Below are 22,343 nucleotides of genomic sequence, written 5' to 3' on the forward strand. Positions count from 1 at the left end.
GTCGTGTTAAGTATCTTTTAGTTGACCACTTGGTTTCCCCAACTTGAGCATAAGGGTTTCCAGGCAGATGGCTCTTGAATCTTTTGTCTCTCCCGCCTGCTTTTTGGCAATGTTTTATGTCGTGCTATGTATGATCGGTGGTGGTTCTATCCTGGATGGCTTCCGCCGCCGCTTGAAAAAAGCAATGGTACTAAAAGGTAACAAGTGGAAACAGAAAAGCGTGAAGCAAAGCTCGGACTGACCGTCAAGACTAGTGTGGAGCTGCATAATTGACACATTGCTCGGCAATCGTGATACAGTACCATTAGGTGCCTTGTCGAGTCTTGCACGTCATAGTGCCGCTTGGCGAATGGAAAGGTTAAATCGAGATCTGCATGCAAAGCGGACCGAAACTACAATCAGCACTAAGACACTTCCTACTATCTTTGGGAATATGTTCGAGGAACTGTGAGGATGATGATCCAGTGAGCCATGAAGCACCAACTTTCGCCTACGTTGATGTAAAGAGTCGTCCACTGAAGTCTTGGTTTCAACGAACGCACGATTCAGTGAGCACTGCCTTTCGGTAAAGCAGATCTGAGGGGTGACGGCTAAGGTGATCTCAGCGCCACATTTCCATGGGTGTCACCACTTAGCTCTCGTGTTGTCCTACCCATGACTCCCACAGTGGGTCATGCTACCCTGTACGACGCTAAAGGAGGAATCGATGTATGAAATAATAGTGCATCGCGTATCAGGTCTGACATACAGCACTAAAGAGTGCAGTCACCAATGTCGTTAGTACCGATCAAGCCCCAACCCAACTCCACGGAAATATTGCCCCGAAACATCCATTATGCGCAGGGATGACCGGCTAGGCATCTGTCGAATGCGAACCTAATCGTGTTAGATCCAATCCACTTTAGCGTTCAAGTTGGGTTCCAGACTTCCAAAACCTTATGTAAGCATGGGCCCTTGACTCGCCCTTCCCTAACTCCCCGACCATGTACACTTGCCAGATGTAACCGTGTTGTGGAAGGTAAAGATCTCGGAGAACACGAGGGGGTTTGCTGTTCATCGTCTTGCATTTCGCACTCATAGCATTCGCCTGTAGCGCGCCAATCATGCTGCTCTAGCTAGAAATCCTGACATTTCTTTTCCTGGGAGCTGCTACTCCTTCTTTCCCGGTACACAATCTGGCAATCAAAATACTTTAGCTATCTTTTGACAAGGGATGAACCAGATTAATGGACATACAACGGGCTATAAGCATACTAGGCACCATATTCTCGCCACGGCTAACAAGCAAATTGATCGCAAAGCGAAGTGCATCATCAGGTCACAATGAGTTTGTTGCGCAGCCACCTGCCTTTTCTCAAATGATTGCCATGGATTAACAATCGATCCCCTACGACCTCACTGTACAAAAGCGCCGCGGTCCCCCTCCTAAACTCTATTCCTTCTCCTCATATCCACCTCCATCACATACATCTCACTCTTGGAACAAGCAAACCATCCTCTCCAGTCTCCTTACTTACTTCCGCAGCATCAGCTTTGAAACGATCACCCACTGCAAATATGCCGCCCAAGACATCTGACAGCTCACAATCAAAGTCCCAGATCACCGGCACCGACGCGGCAGCCAAAGACGCGGGCTACGATAGCTTCAAGGCTTTCCTCTTAGCGTATGGTTTGAGTATTGATAACTACGAAGATGTGCAGGAGGGTAGGGCTATCTTGCGGGGCATGGGGTATGGTGTGTAGAGCCTTCGGGACGGGATGCGTGGAGAGAAGCTGAGAAGAGGGGAGACGGGAAGTGGGGAAAAGGGGGGAAAAGGAATGAGTGATTAGCGAGATGAACAAGGGTAGAATGAATTGATTAGTTGTTGAACGCCGATTAGTTACCTCCGATATGGGGCGAGAGCCCAGTAGTCTGAAGTTCCACAAAACCGTCCAAGACCAAGACCAGGACCAAGACGCCATTACTAACCGGGCTATGCAAACAATCACAACGGCAGGCCGGGTACACACTAGCCACTAAAAACGAAAACTGCAGACGGTAACGCCACGGCCTAACTGCTCCCATGACTTCTTAGTCTCCTACCACCCACGAGCCCAGGGCCAACGCTACTCGAAAAGCTCGTAATCGACATGTTTTCGCGATCACCCTTCTCTCCAGCAACCCCATGGACCGTCTTGCGCATCTTCTTCATCGGCAACTTGGTCTCCTCATTACCCCGTTGCTTCTTGTTCGGCGGCATGGCCATAACGGTAGAGTCGGAAGACTGGGAAACGAGCGGAAGCGGCTGAGTGTGAGCCTGAGCTTCCTGCGCTACTATGTTAACATCCAACTCACGGAGGGAGGAGATGGTATGTGCCTGGGGATAGGTCATCGCACTAGCGGAGCGCGAGATGGTGGGTTTGTTGGTGCTGAGTTTAAACATGTCTGTTGGTGATGGTATCGAGTTCGTTGCGTCGTTGAAGATGGGTTGTTTCGACGGGCTGCGTGCACTGTCGGAGGTGGCAGGTCGATCCCGCAGACGAGAGAGAATGTTTTCGTGGGCTTCGGTGCGTGGGAGATTGGAGGGAACGTTGTAAGAGACACGTTGGGGGGTTTCGCCTGTTGGGCTGTACTCGATGAGGTTCTGGCCGCTGACGGCTTCGCGGAGCTCGTGAAGTGGTGCGCGAATGTTGGCATCTGCTCCGAGCGATGGCAAGGTCTCTTTTAGAGACCCTGCTTGTGCCGTCATTTCTGACTCTAAGGACTGCACGCGATCGAAAGATGAGGAGAGATGATCGCCGATGCTGGAGTACGACGTCTGTACTGTCGACGACAAGGCGGCAAGCGATGTCGTGTGAGCAGTGTGGTGAGAGTTGTTCTGCTCACGAATGCGTGACACGATGTCGTCGAGGGACTGGAGCTGCGTATCCAGATGCGCCATCTGTGCCTCCACCGTCTTGACAGTGCTTGCATGAACGGATGTCGTTGTGTCCCTAATCGAAGTCGAATGCTTGGTTGCTACCGCAAAGTCGGATTTGATCTTCGTCTTGACAACATCCCTTGACTTTGACACACCTGCCAGGATGTCCCTAGATCGATTTGACCAGGCGTCCACGCCTTCTGTGTATGCGTCTTGCTTCGCCGCAAAAGCTACATTGGCAGCGCTAATCTCCTCACTCACGCTTGAAAGCTTTCCGTTCAGCCTTTCCTCTTGCGCATCCGCACTGGCATTAATCAATGCACTGATTTGTGATAGTAGCTCTTGTCGGTCCTCGGCTGACTTCTGCTTCTCCTCCTCAACAACTTGCACCAACTGTCCCTGCGAGGCTTTGTTCGCTTCGATCAAAGCTGCGTTTGCCTCGAGAACCTGCTGGTGGAGGTGGTCATTCTTCGTCTGCTGCTCGTTCAAATCTTTGACAAGGTCGTCGAATGTCGTCTTGAAGTCTCGGCCCAACGAAGCGTAAGAGGCATGAACTTGCGTGTGGAAAGCTTCTAGTTCAGTGATGATGTTCGCCGAAATTGTCTCCGCCGCGGCAGAGAGTTCATCCAGGCCCGCGCCGATCTTCTGCTTCACATCTTCCCGTAAGGTCTTGATCTCCTCCAGGACCTCATTCATGTGGTCGCGAGACTGCGCAGTCTGCTCGTTGACCTCCTGCTCAGAAGTCTGGTATGCCTCCATCTTCTCTTGCAGAAAAGACTGAGAGGCGCCAAGCTTGTCAAGCTCATCCTTGACGAAGATTTGCATCCGTTCGGAAAGAGTGCTCATCAGTTGCTCTTGTTGCTGTTGGAATTCCTCTATTCGATCTTCGACGAGGCGAGTTGTGTCTACTACCTGAGTTTGCGACGAATTCCAATTGCGGCGATTCTGAGATTGGAGCTCTGACTTCCGGCGGATCTTCGATCGTAGACCATCGATGTCTAATGTCGTCTTCCCAAGTGTAGAGATCATGCCATATCCAATGTCTGCAAGCTCGCCCTCGGTCTTCTGGTGTGCTTTCCGGAGTTCAGTCTCTTCAGAAAGATTCTGACGAGTGTGTTCTAAGACGATTTCAGTTTTCTCGAGAATTCCCTTAGTACCGTCCAAGGCTAGCTGCGTCTGCTCGTTGTCCTTCTTGAGGGTCTGAAAGCTTGTCGTAAGCTTGAATAACTCTTCCACCTTGTTACGAAGCCTGACCTCCACTGTCTCAAGTCGGTCGCGCTGCTCCTCGCTGAGGATCCGTCTCGACTCGCTGATCGTCGTGATCTCCTCGTAATTTTCCTGTGTAAGATAGACGCCGTTTCGCTGCCGGGTTGCAATTAGTTCACTCTTGAGCTTCTCAATCTCAGCGGTGAACTCCCTCAGGAGAGTCTTCTTATTGATCGCCTGATTAACCTGTGGCTTGTTCCGGATGTTCTTGGCTCGGAAGGCATAGTCCAGTGTCGATATTGTCTCCTCAAGATTGCTCTTCGCTGGCGATACGGTCGCGATAATGCACGTTTTTGTCCGACCGCCTAGGGAGTCTTGGAGTAGTCGAGTCAATTTTGACTCTCGGTAAGGAATATGAGAGCTGCGTTCGACAAGCGCGTTGATAACACGACCTAGTGTAAGCAGACTCTTGTTGATTAGGCCAGCTTCTGCTGCCCGTTTGTTCTCTGCACCGCTGCGCTGGATATTCTCGCTTCCGGCAAGATCAACGAGGTTGAGCTTTCCAGCGCTTAGATATTCTTGCCCATCTTCTGTGACGCGCTTGATATAGACCGTGATGGTGAAGACAGTATGACTTCGAGAACTTAGGTCGTTGCACTTTGTCGCAGCAACCTGGCGCTTGTGACTCCCCTCGCGTAGGAGCGTGATACCGTGGACGGCAGTCTTTAGGTGGCACTCTTCCATGCCTTGCACTAGAGTCGTGCTGTGGCCCTTCTTGCTGTTGTCCTCAAAGATCTTGAGCTTCACTGAGTCGTCCGGTGACAACAGGTCCCGTAGCTCTTCGTTGTACAATTCAATGAAGGAGCACTTGACAGAGTTCTCGGTTTCGGCCGCTTCGAGCCGGGAGAAGAGGTCCTTCAATACACGGGGGATGATACCAGCGGCGTCTGGAAGTGGGAGGACGTTGGAGATGTCGCCGGTCATCGTATATGTTTTCCCTGTGCCGGTCTGACCATAGGCGAAGATGGTGCAGTTGAAGCCACCAAGGACCTGTCAATATATCAGCTATAGTAGCCCCGAGGGTTCCTTTGATCCCACCTCATCTAGTATCGGCGATACGACTTCATCAAAGACCGTGTTCTGGTCGGCAGCTGGCGAAAAGACCTTGTCAAACTGATACGTCTTGTTGCTAAGTGCATTCGGACCCATTGAGAGATCTACTGTCGAGCCCTTGATTCCATTTGTCGAAACGACTACGCCGCTGTTCTCGCGCACTTCGCGATCATTGCGCCCTCGACACCGGACTACAACATTGATGTTCGTCTCTTCGCCTTCGGTTTCGAATTCTCGCTCTTTCCGCTTGAGGGGTGATGAACGCGGCGCTCTCGAAGAAGCTACCGACTCTGCACGCGATGTGCGCCCATCGATTGCAGGCGTTGCTGAGCGGCCGCGCGCCATGTGAAGAGGTGGTCGCGTTGCTGGTGGGCGCATTGTGGATGTGGTTCGCCGTATTTGCGGCGGCCCAGGCCTAGGAAGACCAGACATGTTGAAGCTGTATGTATGTTAAGCGTCGAAAGCTGCTGTTAGTGATGTCGTCTCGGTCTGGTGGTGGTGCCGGCAGAGCAGGAACCACAACAAACAGTCGTGCAGGGACTAGCGTGCAGACATGCAGGGGAGGCGCGCCCGGCCAGGAGCTTGGGCCAATTGCCCAGCAGCTCTCCTCCGCAGCACCTCCGCATCCACTGCCTCTTTACAGTTGTCTACTCTCCATATCCTTATTACTCTTCTTCTCGATACCCACCTTAGATTTGTTGATGATACCCAGTTCGTGATTCTTCGCTCGCCTTTAGACCGTTCCTCTCCAACAGAGCGTGCTGCGCCCGCACCCGTACCCCACCACCCCTCAGTCCTCAATAGAAGCATAGCATACCGCGTCTAGATTTCTCTTACCTATATCAAGGCCCTGATACCGTACAAGCCTGTAGTCGGCCGGATATCCTGAGTGCTGGTGTTCGTTACAGTTTCGCGCAACCTGACTTATCCTGTGCGCGTGGACAAAGCACGAGGGCGGTACCGCTCGCGAGTCTAGGCAGCACATATATACCAGCCAACACTACTCCTGTGCGTAGGAATTCCGCGATAATCAACATGGAAGATGGCAACATGCTATTACAACCAGGACGCAGCGTGGGGTTTATGAGTATGTCGAACGATTGGGTCTCCTCGAAGACTAGGCTAACTGAGTCGCAGCCCTCGGGTGCTCCCTCCACGAAGTGTTGACGACCGTGAAAGCAGAAGTCAAGGCGTATCCACGATTCCAACTCTACCATGACGACCTCCATCCGATATCCACCCCCATCCATATAAGTTTACCCGACAACGGACTGCGGTTACAGTTCGACGGGCCCGACCAGCGGCTACGGCTGATAGAAGTGCTCGATTTTGCGAAAGCTCGGCTGGTGTACAAGGATATCGAGGTGTTCAAGCCTGGTGATAGTGGCATGTTAGGAGGGCCTTCAGGACCCAGATTCAGACACGTCTATGATAAGCTTCTAGGGCCGACATATGGCGGAGAATATGTACCACCCAAGTCGGAAGATCCAAGTGCGAGAGGGACATACAATCTGTCGTACCCTGGCATAGCCTTCAACTTTCCCGTGCAACACTCGGCATATTCTTCCAAGAAAGACTTCATCTCGTTACTATCATCGTCGGCCACCGGACCCGCAACGTCTATGGCAGTCTTCAGCGGAGAGTCTTGGCAGAAGGCGAGAGGATCCCTATTCACAGCGATACCCCCCAATCCAAGATCTTTGGTGCTAGTAGGTGGCAAGGGAAGGGAGGGAGGACCAGATGAGATCGAGTCGGTAAGGGTACACGGCGAGGGTCGTATTGAGCTCATGAGGCGTTCCAGCCCCCCTTTCTGGATCATCCTTAGCGAGACCACCCCGCAGGACTTGATCATGGAGCTCGGTGCACCCGACTCGATCTATCGGAAGAACGACCACCGGCTATCGATTCACAAAGACCGAAGAACTAGTGATGCCTCGGATCTATCACCAGGCGGACTTATACCCGATGATCTCGACTCGGATCATGGCTCAGCTGTTAGGTCAGACAACGAAGACGACTGGGAAGACGATGATGAAGCCGCCCTCGAAGCTCAAGAGCGCGAGGTTGCAGCAGCAGAGCACTTCTACAACTACTACCACCACGGCTTCGACATTCTCATCTCGCAACCAACGCAGATCTCGCCACCCTCACCCACGGCCGAACGTCGAGAATCAGACCTGTACCACGAAGAAGGCGAACTCACTGCCCAGCCCCTAAATCACCTCACAGCCACCAAAATCATCTTGCACGGAAATGTCCCAGGGTCGTACCAGTTCAATCGGCATAGAAGGAGTAGATGGACACTAGAACATGTGCCATCGACCATGTACCGAGAAGCCCTCAATTCTGAAATGCCTTTTAGCGATGTTTCTGGTCGTCTCAAGGAAGTCTTCAAACCGTACTATGACAGCGAAGAACAGGAGCGATTGCAGCAGCGTGGCATGGCGCTGAACCGGGGCTGGGGCGACAGCCCGGGGAGTAGCTGCGAGCTGCTGGGTGGATGGGAAGACAGCTCTGGGAAGAAGAGTAGGTTTGCAAACGCAGGTGGGAGTGTAGTGGTGGAGGGTGCAAGCGATGTAGGGAACGTAGAACTGTTTGGGTTTCCGGGCATGGTGTTTGAGGTGCTTAAGAACGGGGCAGTTAGTGCGTTGACGGTATATTAAACCGTGCTTGTTGTTGCTTTCACACCTACTGACGTTATTGAAAGCATGTAGCCGTACTTTGGTAATGCGATACTTAATTGGTCTACGTAGCCAAATCAACGTCATCTAGATTCTTCCTGACAAACTTGGTCGCCTCATCTAGCCCTTTCTGCACAACATCCGTCTGGTTCACAAATCCAATCCTGACATATCCCTTCCACTCGTCGCCAAACGACTGACTGCCCGGAACAAACAGCACGCCCGTCTTCTCAAGCAGTTTCTTGCAAAAATTCACCGAGTCGACCGGCTTCCCCTCTCTATGAAACTTGATAAAAGCCGTCGTGCCAGCCACGGGCTTCACCCACTCGCACTCGTCCTCATTCTTCAGCACAAACCTCTCCAGCAGCGCGAGATTGGTCTTTGCCAGCTGGATATTGCGGGCCAGCAGGCTGTGGATCGTCGATGGATGGAGCGCGTACGCAGCGACTTGCTCGTCAAAGTGCGAGACGGAGATGGTGGTGTAGTGCCGCGCCTGCGCAATCGTCTCGATGAGCTCGGGGCTGCGCGAGGCGATCCAGCCCACGCGGATCCCGGCGAGCGAATACGCTTTGGACATGGAGCCTGTGACTACGACGTTCTTGTAGCCCATGGAGAGCAGCGAAGGGGGGAAGTCCTTGTCTATCGGGCTGATGGAGTGGAACAAGGGGCGGTAGACTTCATCTGCGAAGACGGTGATGTTGGTCTCTGAGGCGAGGTCGATGATTTGTTGTAGGAGGCTCTTTTTCAGCACGGCGCCTGTGGGGTTGTTGGGGTTGTTGATGACGATGAGTTTGGTGGTGGGCTTGATGAGGGCTTTCAGGTCGTCGATGGTGGGGATCCATTCATTCTCGGGCTTTGCTTTCCACAGATCGACTTCTGCGCCTAGTTGCTTTGGCACTTCGTAGAGTGACTGGTAGGTGGGGTAGTGGCAGATGACATGGTCCCCGGGGCCAACCAGGGCATACGCCGTCAGGTAGTTTGCTTGAATTGCTCCAGCCGTGGTGAGGATGCTGTCTGGCGACAAGGGTGAAGCCACTTTTGCCGAGTACAGTCGTGCAAGATTGTTTCGTAGCTGCTCGGATCCCCTGATGGCACCATAGTCGAGAATTTTCGCAGTGTCGAAGACTTGGCCGTCCTTGTTCTCGGAGAGGTCGCGGAGCTGGTCGATGGAGAGGGAGGCACAGCATGTTTCGGCGAGGTTGTACTTGCACTTCGTCTCGTGTGCGTCCATCCACTTCCCCAGAGTCAGGCTTGCACGTGCATTTTACGAGGATGCGGGGAAGACACTCACTGACTCCACAGCGAAGTCGTTGATTTTGACCATGATGGTGGTGACGACTGGGAAGAAGCTGTAGTCCTGAAGAAGGGAAGAGGTATCTCTCAACGTCTTGCGGCTTGATGGCTAGACTATCGGATCTTTCCAATTGACATGAGGCGCGCCGTTAGACCTCCGCGATTTTGAACCAAGTTCCATTAGAGCGGGTCGACTAGGGCTTGGAGGGGGCACGGCAGAGGCTATGGTAGAGGAACGTGGCCAAGGTGTCTTAAAAACTCCCACATTCTCGTTTACATATGCAGTAGTGAGCTTGAAGTATATAGCACTTAGACACCATTGTATATTTGACTTGTGCTTCTCTATGAGATGGGATGAATCAATGACGAAGGTCATGGCAGGGCTGTGCCTCGGTGCAGCGGTCCGGCATAGCTCTTGGCTGCGGGCGAACCCAGCCCCCACGAATCACGACCATGCAACGCCGATGATAGCAGGACCACAGATAGGCCACACCTCCACTCCAGCTCAACCACCGTTATTAACCGTCTGATACCTTTTGTGGGCTTCTACGCTCCTGCGCCGCTCCTTTGACCGCTGACTGTTGCGCCCTGTGCAGCTGTTGCTCTTAGAGGCAACTGGTTACCCGCCACTTCGTAGCTGTCACAGCTCCCATCGGCGCTCGCTGTAGGCACCCAAGATGCGCCAACGATACTGGACGAGCTCGCTCGTCGTCCTGCTGGGGCTGGCCACAGCATCTACAGCTCGCAAGACCTTCTCCAACTACACCCTCGCCGACTCGCCAAACGCCCTCTTCTCCATCTACGACGACCGACCGGATGGTTGCCCCCCATGCTTCAACTGCAACCTCGAAGACTTCAAGTGCCACCAGTTCGCCGAGTGCAGCAAGGCCAACGGGCGATGTAACTGTGGGCCTGGATTTGGAGGAGAAGACTGCTCAGAACCACTGTGTGGCTCGCTGGCCGATGGCAAAGACAGAGCACCGCGAGGAGGCGAGAAGGAGTGTCAGTGCAAGGATGGCTGGTCTGGCATCAACTGCAACGTGTGCAAGACGAACAACGCCTGCAATGCCATGATGCCAGACGGCGAGGGCGGCGTGTGCTACACAGATGGCCAACTTGTCAAGGAGAACTTCCAGATGTGCGACATCACAAACCGGAAGATCCTCGATACCTTGAAGGACAAGAAGCCGCAGGCGACCTTTTCTTGCAATGCTGAGACAGCAGAGTGCAATTTCCAATGTAAGCATCTGCACCAAACACGTAGCGACTACCTGACTAACCATCGCAGTCTGGGTTGATCAACGCGAATCCTTTTACTGCGCCCTCGACACGTGTTCCACCCAATGGACCGCCGAATCCGATCGCAACCTGACCAAGTACAGATGCGAGAACATCGAATGTGCCTGCGTTCCCAACAGAATGCTCTGCGGAGAAGGCGGCTCGGTGGACATTGGGGACTTCTTGAAGGACGAAATCAAGGGCCCTGCTGAGTTTAGATCGATTGCTGCTACCAACAGCAAGGACAGCGGGAGCTTCTTCTCGGAGCCCGCTATGAACGACCTCATCTCGAGCATCTTCGGCGATGAAAGCATCACTCTCTCCTGCGATACAGGCGAGTGTCTATACCAGACCGAGGTTCCTGGCTACGAACGTCCTGTCAAAAAGATCAACACGCCTTTGATTGCCAGCGTCATTGCTGGCTGCGCATTGTTCATCGTTGCCGTCATATTGGCCATCTGGTACATTACCCATCGAGCGGAGAGCAGGCGATATGGAGCCATCCATCTTTCAGATGATGAGGAGGACGAAAATGCCAAACTACTGGCCGATCACAAGCCGGCTGCCCTGTCTTTCGAAAATGTCGGCTACAACCTCAACGGGAAGCAGATTCTCTCTGGCATAACCGGTGCTGTCCATCCTGGAGAGCTTTTGGCGATTATGGGAGCTTCAGGCGCAGGTAAGACCACGTTCCTGGATATCCTGGCGCGGAAGAACAAGATCGGGACTACCAGTGGCGATTTCTATCTCAACGGCGAGAAGGTCCGTGACGACGAGTTCCGAAACGTCATTGGATTTGTGGACCAAGAAGATACCCTATTGCCAACCTTGACCGTCCATGAGACGATTCTGGACTCAGCGTTGCTTCGTTTACCCAAGGAGATGAGCCGCACATCAAAGGAGCAGAAGGTAGAGGACGTTGAGCGACAGCTCGGCATCTACCACATACGCAACCAGAAGATTGGCTCGGAAGAAAGCGGCCGTGGCATCTCTGGCGGAGAAAAGCGCCGTGTCGGCATTGCTTGTGAGCTCGTGACATCGCCTAGCATTCTTTACCTGGACGAACCTACGAGCGGACTGGATGCCTTCAACGCTTTCAATGTCGTCGAGTGCCTTGTCAACCTCGTCAAGAACTACAACAGAACAGTGGTTGTCACAATCCACCAGCCACGATCGAACATCGTAGCGCTCTTTGATCAGCTCTTATTACTAGCAAAGGGCAGGACCGTCTACTCGGGCCCGTTTGAAAATTGCCAGGCATATTTCGACAACATTGGCTATAGCTGCCCACCTGGCTTCAACATCGCGGATTATCTCATAGACCTCACAATGCATGCGAGCGCAGCCAGCCACACCATTGACGAGGACAGCTCGCTCTTCACTAGGGATGGCCTCCTTACGAGTGCAAGCAGCGCGATTGCCGTCAAGTCAATCCCTAGTATCAACAACTCAGAGCTTGAGAGAGACTTGGCTGGCAGCCCTAGCAACTCAAGCATGCGCCCCAGGAACAAGCGGAGGACTTCGATAAAACAACAACAGGAGCGCGAGCTATTCACTAGGAAGAAGAGCTCTGCTGTTGTAGATGGTACGATGTCCCCCAAGACCGACGATGAAGCTCCCTATGATCGTCGAGGTGCTATCAAGGCCCAGTGGCTGAAGCTTACCCGTCAACAAGGTGGTGTGCCTCCTCAGATCCTGGAGGATCCGGACGAACCTCCTCCTCTAGCCAACGGCAGTACCGGGACCAACTTGGATATCCTGATTACCGCATACGCCTCGTCCGATGTCGCTGCCGGTATCCGTGAAGATATTGCCAGCTCAGTTGCGAGCGCGAACCAAGCCAACGGCACGAACGTAACTCAAGGGGCAAATGGCTTCGTAGCAGCCGGCAAGCTGAAGGGCTTCCGAAAAGTCGGTCTATTGGGCCAATTCACCATCCTATCGAGGCGTACCTGGCGCAACCTGTACCGCAACCCAATGCTCATGCTCACACACTACGCCATCGCCATCGTACTAGCTGTCTTCCTCGGCTTCTTGTTCTACGGCCTTACAGACGACATCAAGGGCTTCCAGAACCGTCTAGGTCTGTTCCTGTTCGTCCTGTCACTTTTCGGTTTCAGCAGCTTGACAATCCTCACCGTGTTTGCTCCTGAACGGCTACTCTTTACCCGCGAGCGCGCGAAGGGCTACTACTCCCCTCCCTCGTACTTCGCCGCCAAGGTCCTGTTCGACATCATTCCCCTGCGCCTACTTCCACCCATGATCCTTGGCATGATTGTGTACCCGATGACTGGCCTGGTTCCCGCCTGGCCGAATTTCCTCAAGTTCACCTTGTTCCTGGTGCTTTTCAACCTTGCCGCCGCGGCCATCTTCTTGTTCATCGGAATCGTGTTCCGCAACTCGGGCGTGGCGAATTTGATCGGTGTGCTTGTCATGCTGTTCAGCCTGTTGTTCTCGGGTTTTTTCCTGAACCAGGAGAGTATCCCTGCGGTGGCCAAGTGGCTACAGTCGGTACGTCCATCTCCCCATACCTTCATTCTGTGCACATTAGAAGATACTAACGAAGGACCAGTTGTCCATTTTCCACTACGCCTTCGAAGGCCTCATCGTCAATGAAGTCAAGTATCTCTCTCTCATCGACCACAAATATGGACTCGACATTGAAGTCCCCGGTTCTGCGATTCTTAGCTCCTTTGGCTTCAACACACAAGCCTTGTGGAAGGACTGCATCGGTCTTGCCGTCTTCGGTGGCTCGTTTGTCCTTCTTGCGTATCTGGCTATGCACCTCCTTCTCGTCGAGAAGCGGTAGTGAACTTGTATAGTGAGCCTGTATATACCCGAGGCTTGGTTTTGCATTTTACTATTCTGCTATCTGTTCTTGTACGTTTATAACGTCCTTGTTGGATTGGACTAGTCGTGGCGTTGAGTCTGTATTGTAACTGCATTTTCGGCGTTTCGAAGGCGCGGCTTTTCTACTGCGTAGGAAATCATTGCATCTTAAAGTATATATGCTGTTGATATATTTAGTCCGTGATGAGACGTGCCAATTTCCTATGTGAGGACGAAGAGAAGCCATTGACATACTTCTCAGCCTCGAAAAGTTTACTATCTGCCATGGTTGCAATACTCGCTTCCTCACAAGACCCAGAACTTATCGATTCAACACCTTATTTCCTATCTACGCATACTCGACTACGTTCCTCAACGTCCCAACCGCAGGACTCAGATTAACCTCGACGACATCTCCCGGCTTCAAAAACTGCGGCGGCTTCATCGCATACCCGACACCCGCACACGTCCCCGTCATGACGACAGTGCCCTTCTTCAACGTCGTGCCCTGACTGCAATAGCTAACCAAATACGGCACTTTGAAGCACAAGTCATCGATGCCCTCGCTCTGCCTCACCTCCCCGTTGACCGTCGTCTTGAGATGCAGCTTACTCGGATCGGGAATGACTTTCGTAGACACAATCTGCGGGCCCAGCGGCGCGTACGTGTCGAATCCCTTGCTGAAGTTCCACTGCGGTACTGTGCCGGCGAGTTGCGGGTCGCGCTGCAGCTTGCGCGATGAGACGTCATTGCCAGACAGGTAGCCGCCGATGTAGTCGTATGCGTCTGCTTCGGACACGTCCTTTGCGTCTTTGGAAATGATGAAGCAGAGTTCGCCTTCGTAGTCGGCTTGGCTGTCTTGTGCGATTTTGGGGATGACGATGGTGCCGTTGTGGTCGTTCAGGGCTGTGTTGGCTTTGATGAATGTCGAGGGGAAGGGGGGCAGGGTGCGGCCTCCTTCTTGGACTGGACGTTGCGTCAGCACAAGATTTCACAATAGTGTGTAGAGAAGAAGTGTAGGGTGAGGTGAACGTACTATGCTTGATAAAGTTCAACCCTATGCAGCGGATGATGGGGACTTCGTCTGTGGTCACAGGACCCAGGAGTTTCTTCACCGTAACAGTCTCGTCTGTCACCTTTGTAGCTGGGCTAAACACATCGCCGTCCGCAACGTCAATGACCTTTGCCTTCAATCCCGTCTCTTCCGTCGTGGTGCCCACGTCGAAATCCGCCGAGGGTAGGATTGGCTCGCCCCGCAGCTCTCGTCCGTCTGTTGCGATGAAACGGATGAGTCTGTCCCAATTTGGCGCCATTGCGATTCTCGTGAAATTGAAATATGCGGAACAATTTCGAGGTTTCCGATTGCTTTTATTTCAGTCTGCGCAACTGTAGACTTGCGATCGTGGGGTTGATGCTGGATATACGTTTTACCGACCAGGTCTGGCGATGTCGGCAAGGTGTGGGGTCTTGCGGAGTTGAGAGGCGGCATGTTCATTTGGGCGATGTGTTATTGGTTCTAGACCACAAAGTTAAGAACACGCGGGGAGCCGGAGCTACATATAGGGCCGTAGCTTAAGAACGATCTAATAGCCTACCGTCTTCACATTGTCCCAACATATCTTGCATGAGAACTTGTACGAAGCGCGTCAATCATATTCCGGCACAGACAAAGTGGGTTGAGCAGAGAAGCAAACGGTGCCATCCACATTCAAAGAAGATCGCTCCGACGGCTACTTGTATTGCGTAAAGTGTTGAATTTCGTTCTAACAAAACTACACTGATCTTATCAATCATCGAATTATTGCATTTCTCTCTGGAGTTTAGGCCAAATTGGGGCTTGAGTTTACCTAGTGTCGTCAAGAAACTCTCTGGGCTATTGGGACACCTATAGTCTCCGTGTCGCTTCCCTATAGGCCTCTCAGTATGACAAGTTCCACTGCTTTCTGTACAACACTCCGTTAAAATCGCTCTACTTTGTCTGCGCTACACTCCTCACTCTAGCTCCAAAGGTACTCGGTATAGCATATAGAAGTTTTCTCTCCTCCTGCGTTATATATCTTGCTCTTGCTATCGTTAATTGTACTTTTGAACAGAGGTCGACTGTTTTCCTTGCTTGTATCAGCCTCCCTTGCAGTAGCTGCTATCCCTCGTTCGTGAAACAGCACCAAACTCCCTCAGCCTACTACGTCCAGCCTCGGAGCCTTCCATTGGTAGAGCTTCCGCTGCCGCTAGTGCGGTGTTCAGAAGGCTAGTATCACATTTCTACGGGGCTGAGTGCAGGCATCTCTTCATGCCTACCTCTCTTATCCGGGTTCATACAGCCTGTCATATAAAGCGCCACAGCCAAGGTTGTGTCTCTTACTAACCTTAACTTCGATTTCCCCGCCATGGAGATGTCACTACTCGACCATGACGGGTCACTACCTCAAGCACAGCGACATCCGTCTGTCCATTCAAGCCAACAGTCTCTGTCAAATCCTCCACAAACGGAAATGAGTGACACATTGGGAACGGCAGCGACCCCTGTACTCCAGCACATGAAGCTAGGAACACCTCAAAACTGGCCGACCATTCCGGAAGCTGTCGAATCTTCTCTATTTACAAAGATTGCAGATGCTACATTTGACATATTCTTAGTCGCTTGCTCCGCCGCATTTCTAGTGTTCGCATTGCTTGTCGCTCACTATGACGGCTCAACTACGTATGATATGGAAACTGGGGAACAGATGAGAGTGGCTACAATGTTACTCAATGCTGCTAAATACGTAAGCACTGAGCTCTTCTACCCCTCCCTAGGTAAAGCAAAATCTCACCGCTTTATAGGGCCCTACCGTCTTCCCTATCATATTCGCTTCAGTAATCGGACGAATGACACATGCCATACTGTGCTGGCGATTAGCCAAAGGGGAACGCATGGGTATCCTAGATTTACTAGCCACCAATACATCATTTACGAGCACCGTCATATCACAAGTACAACTACGAATGTTTACCTACGTCGGCATAACTCTAACTTCTATCTGGGCTCTCTCTCCCTTAGGAGGCCAAGCCAGCATCAGAATAATGTCTATTGGGAGAACTGCAATTTCCGCAGCTTTTCCAGTTCATGACCTTTACATGATGCCCAACGGAAACTTGGAGACATACGCTGGTTCGCATGGCCCTCGGCTCTTCGAGATCGTGAACTCGCTGTTCGCGAGTACTGTTGTTGTAACCCCGACGGAAGAAGATATTTGGGGAAACCTCAAGATTCCTAGGATTGAGCATTACGAAGGCAGCGAGGATTATGGTGATGGCTGGTATCATGCTGGGCTTACCGCCGGATCCTATTCCTCCCTCGTCGGAATCCCTATCAAGCACGTGACAAAAAAACATTCAGGCCTGAATACCGCCACTACTCTAATCCAGACTCAGTACTTGGATGTGAATTGCTCGGTTCGTTCCCTGCCAAATAACAACATAAGCGCGGAGCGTACACCTTCTCCCTATTGGATAAATTCCACGGGAACTGGGGCATATATAGGGTACCAAAATACGTCTCTAATATCGCGACAGAAGGTACCATCACCTATGTTAGAACCTTTCAGCCTTTCCTACTGGCCTACTTATTTGAGAGGCGTAGGTTATGGTGCACTTGTGTGCAATATCAGGAGCTCATACGTTGAGACAGACGTTGACTGCTCAAGGACTCGGTGTCATGCTAATCGAGTGCGCCGTTCCCGATTGGACCACCTACCCAGCGCGTGGACGCATTTAGATATTAACCATGGTTTCTGGCCACTGTTCATCGACAACTTTATCAAAAGTGTTCCGGGCAAAGCCGGTGAACCAACTCTTCTCGATCGATACATGGCAGACCCATACTTTGCGCGTAGGACATTGCCCGCAGCTGAGGTCCAAATCACCTCACCTGAAGATTACTCTGTTCGTTTGGGCCAGCTACTCAACACATACTGGAACCTAATGAATGGCTTTCCGGCGATATTAAACGGCATTTCGAACGATACTGCCTATTTCTGGGACGGGGACAATTCTTTGATACCGCCATATAATACGACCACCGGCCTGTATAGCTTGACATCTGACGGCTTGAAAGCACGATGCTGGAAGACCCAGGAAAAAAAATCATTCGGGATAGCCGATGTCGTTGAAATGCATCGAGGTTGGCTTGCAACACTGGTTATTATATCGTCTTTCCTTATTATAGCTAGCCTTGTAGCTCCAATCATCCGCGTCTTTCTGCCTCACGGCCCAGATGTTATGATGAACGTATCAAGCTTGACTAGGAACGATAAACACTTGCCGGTGAACGGGACCTTCTTAGGTGCCTCGCAACGCGCAAGACTGTTACGAGACGTCAGGGTAAGGTTCGGAGATGTGGAGCCTAAAGAGGAGGTTGGGAGACTAGCGATAGCTTCTGTCCACAATGGGGAGGATTCGAATGTCACCGCTTTCCGCAAGGGGCGCTTGTATGAGTAAATTGCGGCACAACGACAAAGCTTAATAGAGGCACCCTCAGGTGACGATTACGGAAACTCGTTTCTCTACTAAGGGCGGTTAGCAAGCGCATACGGGGGTGGGCTGTATGAATTGTCATGTTTTTTACAACGAAGTGTGTCCAGTGAATCATTCAAGTAGATTGCTGGCGTAGCGGTGCGGTTTGGGATTGTTTAGTAATATTAAATCTGCCACTTTCGAACTACAAGCCGTCATTCAAAGTACCTCCACAAAAGTTTTGATAGCTCAACAGCTATCTTTGGGGCGTAGTTGCTTTTTTCATTCTCGGTTACAAGCTGACGAGACTGCTCCAAGAAGTAAGGCATTTTTTATCTACTTCTGACCCATTGTGCACTTCGCTCAAAAAGGATCACGTAGCGAATTGAGCCGGACGATTTTCGCTCGGAATCTAGTATCAGCCCTCTGCTTAGGCCCAGAAGAAATCTGAAAGAAAACTTCCATTCGATAATAGTCGTCGATGAAATTGGTGGCGTTCGTCCTGGTTCGGATATGCGATTGCGATCACCGAACGCCGCAGCATATCCGATCTTACGCCCTAACAGCATAAGTAGCACAAAGTCGTCTTGGACATTCACTTCCTTCAAATAGAGGCTAGATTTCCATTTGACGCGTATTTTGGGAAGCATTAATCGCTTATCGACTTTCATTGGAACTTTCCTACATCGAAAACTTGTACGCACCACTAACGATAACCATGGCTCAAGCCACGCCGTTCCCTAAGAAGCACATCCTCATACTCGGCGGCTCCTACGGCGGCGTCGCTACCGCACATTATGTTTCCAAGCATATCATCCCTGCTCTACCAAACCCCTCCTCTTACCAGGTAATCCTCGTCAGCGCCTCCACGCAAGCCATGTGCCGCCCCGCATGTCCGCGAGCCCTCATTTCGGACGACATGTTCCCACAGGACAAGCTATTTGTTTCAATAACACAGCAATTGAAACAGTATGGTAGCGAGATGTGTAGGTTTGTACACGGGACGGCGACAATGGTGAATCATGAGAAGAGAAGTGTATCGGTCAAGTTGAGCACTGGCGAGGAAGAGGAGTTTGGATTCCATACACTAGTTATTGCGACGGGTGCTTCGACGCCCTCTCCACTCCTCGGGCTTAATACCGACTCAACGGCGCTACGAGAAGCGTGGGCAACGTTTCGAAAGGCGCTTCCGACGGCAAAGAGCATAGTAATTGCTGGAGGAGGGCCTGCGGGCGTCGAGGTAGCTGGCGAACTAGGCGAATACCTGAATGGTTGTGCGGGATGGTTTGAATCGAAACTTAACAGTCCGAAAGTCGACATCATGCTCATTACGTCCGGCAAGGAGATTCTACCCCATTTGAGACCAACTATCGCCCAGACCGCGGAGGGGTATCTGGCCAAAGTAGGCGTGACCATTATTAAAAATGCCCGAGTTGAGCGCCTAGAGCCGGAGAACACAGGGCTCGCTATCGCATCCCTCGTCACCAAGGCTACTCTCAGCCTCAGCAATGGGACAACACTATCAGCCGACCTATACATCCCAGCGACCGGCGCAAAGCCAAACACTTCATTCATCCCTCCTTCCCTTCTCGAGCTTGATGGACGGATCAAGACAAACAAACAGACCCTTCGTGTCGACGCTGCTTCGCATCCACGAATATACGCAATTGGCGACGCATCGTCTTACGCACGACCAGCAATCCACAACATCATCGCTGCCATCCCTATTCTGGGCGCGAACATAAAGCGCGATCTGCTTCTCGACGCTGGAAAGCCAGAAAGCGAAGTCGGTCCAGAGAGCATATTCGAAGAAGATCTCAGGGAGACGCAGCTTGTGCCTATCGGGAAGAGCAAAGGAGTTGGATCAGCGATGGGGTGGCGGATACCGAGTTGGATAGTGTGGATGATCAAGGGGCGCGACTATTGGCTGTGGACTACAGCCAAGTTGTGGAGTGGGCGGCAGTAGTGACTTGATAACTTTCATTCCAAAGAATTTTTAAGAATTATGGAGACGTAGTCCAAAGCAAGGGAATGTCTTGACTTTCGTGAGCCGTAATAGCATCGGGGTATCATTTCATCATAGTTTTATCCCTACTCTTTCCGTTGCCGCTTCTTCGCTTTTGACAAAGCTTGTGAAATCGCAGCAACCTCCTCTTCCACAGCCTCGTCGTCTTCACTCGCATCCTCGCCTGTAGCTGAAGCATCGAGCAGGGTACCACCTTCTTCATCATCCGAGTCCTCTTCTGCTTCATCCTCATCGACATCACCGTCAACGTCTAGCTGTAGACCGTCATCCTCGCTGAAGCCGCCAAATTCGTCGTCATCTTCGTCAGTAGGCTGTGCGCTAGATGCATCGGTCGCGGCTACTACGCTCGCGGTAGCTTCACTCTCGCCTCCGCGTTTCCGCTTCTTGCTCATTTCTCCTAACTTTCCATCACGACCCTCAACGCCTTGAACAGGGGCTGCCTCTTCGCCTTCTTTATAAGGCGGCGGGGTAAACCAGGGGAGCTTTCCGCGTATCCTGCACGACGTCGTTAGTAACTGGATCCTTCATGTGGAGGAAGAATGCAACCTACCAGTCATTCAAGACCATCTTTGCAGCACCATCGATATCGGCCTCTCCACCCTTGAGCAGACGTCCGCTCTTCCTGCACATTTTCTCGAGGAAAATAACAGCATTACCATCATAATCCTTGATATCGTACGTCCTTTGAAGATGCCTCGGTTGAACACGCTTGAGTACCGTCTCCATGTATTGTGCCGGATTCTCCACGTTCTCGACACGCACACTACCTCTCAGGAGCAAGTCTTCGTCCGTGTCACTTTGGTTCGGCGGAACGATACCAGGGCAATCGATCATGTAAATTCGCTTCATCAGCGTGATATATTGCCAGACCTTAGTCTCTCCGGCGATAGGTGCGACAACGCAGACCTTCTTCTTCCGAAGTGTGTTGATAATGGCCGATTTTCCGGTGTTGGGATATCCAACCATACCGACAGAGATTTGTTTGCGGTCGCTGTGGAGGGAGGAGAATTGGCGGAGGAGTGCAATGAGGGAACCTTTGCCGAAGCTGTTGTTGATATTGGCGTGGAAGGCTACATATTGTTAGTTGGACTCTCATATTCAAAGGATAGTAGAAGACTTACCTAATGTCGGAAATTCTTTGCTCAAATGTCGTACCCAAGCAGCCTATCCAATGTCAGTCTGGTTCAACAATGCTATCATGAAACGACTGCATGAACGGAGGAATGTGCGAAATATTACTAAGAGAACCGCCACGATGCTGCTAAATGCAGAGACGGCCCTCAACTCAAACAAATCACGCGCGACTCTAGTGACGAGCGACCAAAACGGAAGCAAGTCTACCCCCAGCCAAAACGACTTTGGGCAAGCGAGCCGCTTTTGTTATTCCCAGCTTGTAACAGAACCAATTCATGAAGAAAAGGAAAAGGTCCTTGACTTAAGGAGGGGTCATGCAGTATTGCACGGAAAGGGATGTAATGGGGGAGAGATGTGAGGGAGAGGGGGGATGGACTCACTGCTACTCTTGATGGGACTAGGTCAACCTTGTTTAATACAAAGACGAGATGCTTATGCGGTGCCTCTGTGCGAATATACTTCTCGACACTTCTGCAGCGCGTGCCATCAGGATCGCGGGCATCCAAGACGTGTAGAATGACATCGCTGGAATCAATGACCTTGTACAACTCGTTCCAGATGCGCTTGCTGGTGCCCTTCATGAAAATGAATTCCCTCGCTGATGTGAGCTCGCCGTTGGGGTTGTCGGCAAAGGAATTTTCGTTTTCGGCCTCTCCAGAAGTACCCGACAGCAATTTTGCTTGCTCGAGCCGGTCTATGTAAGTGTCGTGCATGGTGTCTGTCCGGCCAGCCAAGTCTGCAAGGGAGCTGAAGTCGAGCTTCGGCCTCTTCCGCTGTGCTTTGGGCCCGAAGGTCTCTGAGAAGGGCTGCGATTCGACCGCAATCTTGGCAGCATGCTCCTTCAGTCCATTGATGTTGCCCTTTTCCTCGATCAAGCTCATGGGCAGTTTGTTGCGCTTCATGAGGAAGGTCGTAGGGTCTGAGGCTTGCGCCTGCACGGCCGAGCGGAACGAGTCGAGGGCATCTTGCGAGATGACTCGAGTGTTGTTGAACCACTTCCGGTTGGGCTCGACGCGGGCGACGGGCGCTTCACGAGACTGGTACGAGGCAGCCTTGGTTACGTCTCCTTTGGCGTTGCGCTGGGCCTTGCCGTCAGTCAGGCGCTTGAGGACCTTGACTTTCTTTGCGGAACTGTGTGGCTGTCAGGACTTGCTCTGCTATCTTCACCATCAAGTGCCATACCGGTAGAAATTTTCGCCCTTGACTTTGACATTGCCCATGCCATCGCCCGTCTTGCCCTGGCGCTCCTTCCGGCTCGCTTCCTTCTTTGCTGTACCCATGTTGGCTGCTTGCTGCTTTCTGCCGAATTATCGAGTGCGTGCAAGAGGGTTGTAAAAATTGGACCGCTCTCTGAGATGGAGAAAAAGTTCGGCGGATGCGCTAGAGGCT

At 51.9% G+C, this 22,343-nt stretch overlaps 9 protein-coding genes across 9 annotated transcripts; 5 read left to right on the plus strand and 4 right to left on the minus strand.

The window, feature by feature from the left end:
* Positions 1–1,346: 1,346 nt before the first annotated feature.
* Positions 1,347–1,743, plus strand: K460DRAFT_344372 (uncharacterized protein; the record flags this gene model as incomplete). Its single annotated transcript, XM_040931252.1, has 1 exon — positions 1,347–1,743. The coding sequence occupies exon 1, from the start codon at positions 1,558–1,560 to the stop codon at positions 1,741–1,743; it is 186 nt and encodes a 61-aa protein (XP_040784083.1). The 5' UTR covers positions 1,347–1,557.
* On the minus strand, positions 1,667–5,718 carry K460DRAFT_397732 (kinesin heavy chain). Its single transcript, XM_040936178.1, has 2 exons — positions 5,205–5,718; positions 1,667–5,156 (listed from the first exon to the last, which is right to left on the minus strand). Exons 1-2 carry the CDS (start codon positions 5,649–5,651, stop codon positions 2,052–2,054), a joined length of 3,552 nt encoding a protein of 1,183 aa, XP_040784084.1. The 5' UTR covers positions 5,652–5,718; the 3' UTR covers positions 1,667–2,051.
* Positions 5,719–6,254: 536 nt separating this feature from the next.
* On the plus strand, positions 6,255–7,882 carry K460DRAFT_379593 (uncharacterized protein; the record flags this gene model as incomplete). Its single annotated transcript, XM_040935181.1, has 2 exons — positions 6,255–6,306; positions 6,357–7,882. 2 exons carry the CDS (start codon positions 6,255–6,257, stop codon positions 7,880–7,882), a joined length of 1,578 nt encoding a protein of 525 aa, XP_040784085.1.
* An 82-nt stretch (positions 7,883–7,964) lies between these two features.
* On the minus strand, positions 7,965–9,224 carry K460DRAFT_292680 (PLP-dependent transferase; the record flags this gene model as incomplete). Its single annotated transcript, XM_040929366.1, has 2 exons — positions 7,965–9,134; positions 9,192–9,224. The coding sequence occupies 2 exons, from the start codon at positions 9,222–9,224 to the stop codon at positions 7,965–7,967; spliced, it is 1,203 nt and encodes a 400-aa protein (XP_040784086.1).
* A 646-nt stretch (positions 9,225–9,870) lies between these two features.
* K460DRAFT_408984 (uncharacterized protein) lies at positions 9,871–13,280 on the plus strand (the record flags this gene model as incomplete). The annotated part of the gene is made up of 3 exons (XM_040937209.1): positions 9,871–10,432; positions 10,482–12,982; positions 13,044–13,280. 3 exons carry the CDS (start codon positions 9,871–9,873, stop codon positions 13,278–13,280), a joined length of 3,300 nt encoding a protein of 1,099 aa, XP_040784087.1.
* Positions 13,281–13,323: 43 nt separating this feature from the next.
* On the minus strand, positions 13,324–14,766 carry K460DRAFT_318580 (fumarylacetoacetate hydrolase family protein-like protein). The gene is made up of 2 exons (XM_040930393.1): positions 14,337–14,766; positions 13,324–14,266 (listed from the first exon to the last, which is right to left on the minus strand). Exons 1-2 carry the CDS (start codon positions 14,611–14,613, stop codon positions 13,650–13,652), a joined length of 894 nt encoding a protein of 297 aa, XP_040784088.1. The 5' UTR covers positions 14,614–14,766; the 3' UTR covers positions 13,324–13,649.
* Positions 14,767–15,687: 921 nt separating this feature from the next.
* Positions 15,688–17,779, plus strand: K460DRAFT_408986 (uncharacterized protein; the record flags this gene model as incomplete). Its single annotated transcript, XM_040937210.1, has 2 exons — positions 15,688–16,065; positions 16,124–17,779. The coding sequence occupies 2 exons, from the start codon at positions 15,688–15,690 to the stop codon at positions 17,777–17,779; spliced, it is 2,034 nt and encodes a 677-aa protein (XP_040784089.1).
* A 733-nt stretch (positions 17,780–18,512) lies between these two features.
* K460DRAFT_379597 (FAD/NAD(P)-binding domain-containing protein) lies at positions 18,513–19,760 on the plus strand (the record flags this gene model as incomplete). Its single annotated transcript, XM_040935182.1, has 1 exon — positions 18,513–19,760. The coding sequence occupies one exon, from the start codon at positions 18,513–18,515 to the stop codon at positions 19,758–19,760; it is 1,248 nt and encodes a 415-aa protein (XP_040784090.1).
* Positions 19,761–19,885: 125 nt separating this feature from the next.
* Positions 19,886–22,234, minus strand: K460DRAFT_379598 (NGP1NT-domain-containing protein; the record flags this gene model as incomplete). The annotated part of the gene is made up of 5 exons (XM_040935183.1): positions 19,886–20,315; positions 20,371–20,890; positions 20,942–20,984; positions 21,335–22,085; positions 22,137–22,234. The coding sequence occupies 5 exons, from the start codon at positions 22,232–22,234 to the stop codon at positions 19,886–19,888; spliced, it is 1,842 nt and encodes a 613-aa protein (XP_040784091.1).
* Positions 22,235–22,343: the final 109 nt, after the last annotated feature.

This window comes from Cucurbitaria berberidis (genome assembly GCF_010015615.1).
Source record: "Cucurbitaria berberidis CBS 394.84 unplaced genomic scaffold K460scaffold_5, whole genome shotgun sequence".
NCBI classification, from domain to species: Eukaryota; Fungi; Ascomycota; class Dothideomycetes; order Pleosporales; family Cucurbitariaceae; genus Cucurbitaria; species Cucurbitaria berberidis.

Bases quoted from the DNA above. Each gene is read 5' to 3' on its own strand.
- K460DRAFT_318580 (XM_040930393.1), bottom strand. From the start codon at position 14,613: ATGGCGCCAAATTGGGACAGACTCATCCGTTTCATCGCAACAGACGGA. The intron at 14,267-14,336 runs GTACGTTCACCT...CGCAACGTCCAG, and splicing joins GTTGAACTTTATCAAGCATA to TCCAAGAAGGAGGCCGCACC.
- K460DRAFT_397732 (XM_040936178.1), bottom strand. From the start codon at position 5,651: ATGTCTGGTCTTCCTAGGCCTGGGCCGCCGCAAATACGGCGAACCACA. The intron at 5,157-5,204 runs GTGGGATCAAAG...ATATATTGACAG, and splicing joins TATCGCCGATACTAGATGAG to GTCCTTGGTGGCTTCAACTG.